Source organism: Montipora capricornis, chromosome 12 (assembly GCF_036669925.1).
Source record: "Montipora capricornis isolate CH-2021 chromosome 12, ASM3666992v2, whole genome shotgun sequence".
Classification (NCBI taxonomy): domain Eukaryota; kingdom Metazoa; phylum Cnidaria; class Anthozoa; order Scleractinia; family Acroporidae; genus Montipora; species Montipora capricornis.
In genome coordinates this window covers 18,947,707-18,948,916 of record NC_090894.1, presented here as the reverse complement: position 1 = coordinate 18,948,916, position 1,210 = coordinate 18,947,707, and the positions used below count along the sequence as shown (strand labels likewise).

Sequence of the window (1,210 nt, the reverse complement as noted above, 5' to 3'; positions counted from 1 at the left end):
CTTTGTTTCAAGCTAATGGTGCAAGGATTTGCAAAGGCTGTGAAAGACCTGGATGAAAAATTGTTGACTTCACGAAATCCCGTTGCGATAAATTTATCATTACTTCCCAGTCTTCATTGGAGAACTGAACCTTTTTTGGGGTTTTGAATTACCATTTGAAACCCTCTACAAAATCAATTGTTCACCAATTATTGTACAGTGACCTAGGATAATGTTTGAACGCTAAATAGTACAAATTTATTCATTTCACTTCCAATTGTCTGCCTCAGGCGGAGCAATCAAATAAATTCCCAGTCTTCCTCGCCAGAGAACAAAGCGCTATAAGTTCGCGGCTTGAAAGGTGACTGAGTTCCATAAAAATGTTGTGTTTTGCGGCGAAACAGTTGTCCATTCTGATCGATAGCCCAGAGCTCGTCATCTGGAGTTACCGAAATCAGTTCAAAATTACCCGGCACCTTTTTCCAGTAGTAACCCAAACAATTGTCCTTGCTCACCCCGTAGCGACAAACGATATCACCGTTAGGGGAAGTAGCCCAAACCATGTGTTCACTAATGGCTAAGTCACGCACTCCAGTTCCAGGAACCATCTCCCAAGAGGTACCTATAGGAAAGCTTGGCGTGACATCACGGCGCGCATAAACATTGTTGCGATCATCCACCGCCCACACAACACGATCCCCGGGACTTACGGCTATTTTAGCAAATCGACATCCCGATAGGGGGCTCCCATCTACCGGGATCCAAACCTGCGTAACGGTGTGATCTGCGGAATCTTCCTTTCCGATCCGTAGCCAGACGTTGCCCGCATTATCTACAGCCCATGTGCTAAGTGCGCCACAGCTGAGGTGGATGACTTTGCCGACGCCGAACTGATTTAGCGTCAGCTCCACCCAACCAAAACCTTGCGGACAAGTATCGGAAATTCCCGTGCGTTGAACGACTCTTGAAGTATGTGTGATTGCCCAGAGATTGCTGCAAGATGCCGAAATTAGTTTCAATATTTTTCCGTGCGGTGGTTCTACAATGACGGGTCTTTTTCCGGGCTGGAAGCACATCAGCTCTCCGTTTGGTTGCAAAGCCCACACGTGACCCAAATCGCCTTTGAATGAACCCACGGACAGGTACGACCAGGATACTGATTGGGCAATGCCTTGTGGTGCGAGTGAATCCCAGCGAGTTCCAAGCAAGTGGCCGTGCGAAGCCTGGATTG

General features: G+C 47.5%; 1 protein-coding gene across 1 annotated transcript in view; it reads right to left on the bottom strand.

The window, feature by feature from the left end:
• Window positions 1-214: 214 nt before the first annotated feature.
• LOC138026852 (tectonin beta-propeller repeat-containing protein 2-like) overlaps window positions 215-1,210 on the bottom strand; it is a 14,550-nt gene continuing 13,554 nt past the window's right edge. The window contains 1 exon segment of the mRNA XM_068874307.1: window positions 215-1,210. This exon segment is cut by the window's right edge and continues 255 nt beyond it. Within this exon segment, the coding sequence (XP_068730408.1) occupies window positions 279-1,210 (932 nt within the window). The 3' untranslated portion in view covers window positions 215-278.